Source organism: Octopus sinensis, unplaced genomic scaffold (genome assembly GCF_006345805.1).
Source record: "Octopus sinensis unplaced genomic scaffold, ASM634580v1 Contig11369, whole genome shotgun sequence".
In the NCBI taxonomy this organism is placed as follows: domain Eukaryota; kingdom Metazoa; phylum Mollusca; class Cephalopoda; order Octopoda; family Octopodidae; genus Octopus; species Octopus sinensis.
The window spans coordinates 40,110-41,467 of NW_021832364.1; the positions used below are offsets into that span (position 1 = coordinate 40,110).

Here is a 1,358-nt window from a genome sequence, read left to right on the forward strand (position 1 = left end):
ACCTGCATTCTCTTTTCATTCTCTCTTCTCTTTCTCCTTCTTCTTCTTCGTATTCTTCCTCTCCGCTACCACCTTCCTAACTTTACCAGTATTGCTGTTTAGAATAACACCTACGCAAATTGTACATCAATATGAGGGCTGTATGAAAAGCTTCGAGCCTAACGTTTAAACGGGCCTGCTAGATAGCTAAAACATTTTTTCTGCTAAGTACAGTCTTTTTCGGAGTATTCTTGCTCATTTTCATTATTCTGATATTTTAATTTCTTTTTTTCAGATTTTTGAATAAACAAGTGTCGAGGTTACAGGGAAAAGGGGAGAAAACTGAGTATCGTACCTTCATTTGAAAGGCATAACTTCATCATGAAGATATGGTGAGAACATCAATAGACCTCAATGCTCCTTCATATGCAACAGTCAAACGCTGGGTAAATGTATTCCAGCGTGGCAGGGAGCGTGTGAAAGATGATCCCAGACGAGAGAGACCTCCAACTGCAACCACCAAGGACAAACTTGACCTTGATCTTGGCTTGATAATACAAGATCGCCGAATATCATGTCATCAGATAGCCGAGAGACTGGGCTTCTCCACTGAAAGGACAGACAACATTGTGACAAAATATATTAAGTTCTCAAAGGTCTCCGCAAGGTGGGTCCCTCCTCTTTTGACTCCTGAACAGAAACGCACCAGGTGCACCTTGTCCATGAGTAATGTAGAACTGTTTCAAACCGATGAAGAGAATTTTCTTGCTCGTTTCATTACTATGGTTGAAAGTTGGGTTCATCACTACCAGCCTGAAACCAAAGAACAGTCAAAGCAGAAAGCACACATCTACTCCTACTCCAAAGGAGACCAGGGTCATTCTTTCATCTGGCAAGGTCATGGCGTCTGTTTTGGGGGGATACTCAAGGTGACTTGCTAATCGGTTACCTTGAAGAGGGTCACACCGTGACAGGGATGTATTATTCTCTGCAACTGAAACGCCTCCGAGAAGCTAACAAAGAAAAAGGCTGGGAATGCTCACCAGAGTAGTCCTCCAGCGCACACCTCAGTGGTTGCCATGTCAACAATTCGTAATTGTGGGTACGAACTTGTTCCCCATCCGCCTTATTTGCCAGACTTAGCTCCTTCGGACTTTCATACACCCTGCGTACATTCAAAAGAGATGTCTCAAGAATTCAATCACTACTACCATTCACAACAAGTCACTTTCAGGGCACTTGACCATTTAACATCCTACTACTATCATAGCACTCCCGCATGCATCTAATCTTCTCCTTTTTCTTCTTCTTCTTCTTTTCTTCTCTTCTTCTTCTTCTTCTTCTTTCTTCTTCTTCTTCTTCTTCTTCTTCTCTTCTTC

General features: G+C 42.3%; 1 protein-coding gene across 1 annotated transcript; it reads left to right on the forward strand.

Moving 5' to 3' along the window:
* Positions 1 to 368: 368 nt before the first annotated feature.
* LOC115228915 (protein GVQW3-like) lies at positions 369 to 855 on the forward strand (the record flags this gene model as incomplete). The annotated part of the gene is made up of 1 exon (XM_029799370.1): positions 369 to 855. A coding segment is annotated over exon 1 (487 nt), but the record flags the coding sequence as incomplete, so codon positions are not given.
* Between the last annotated feature and the right edge of the window lie 503 nt (positions 856 to 1,358).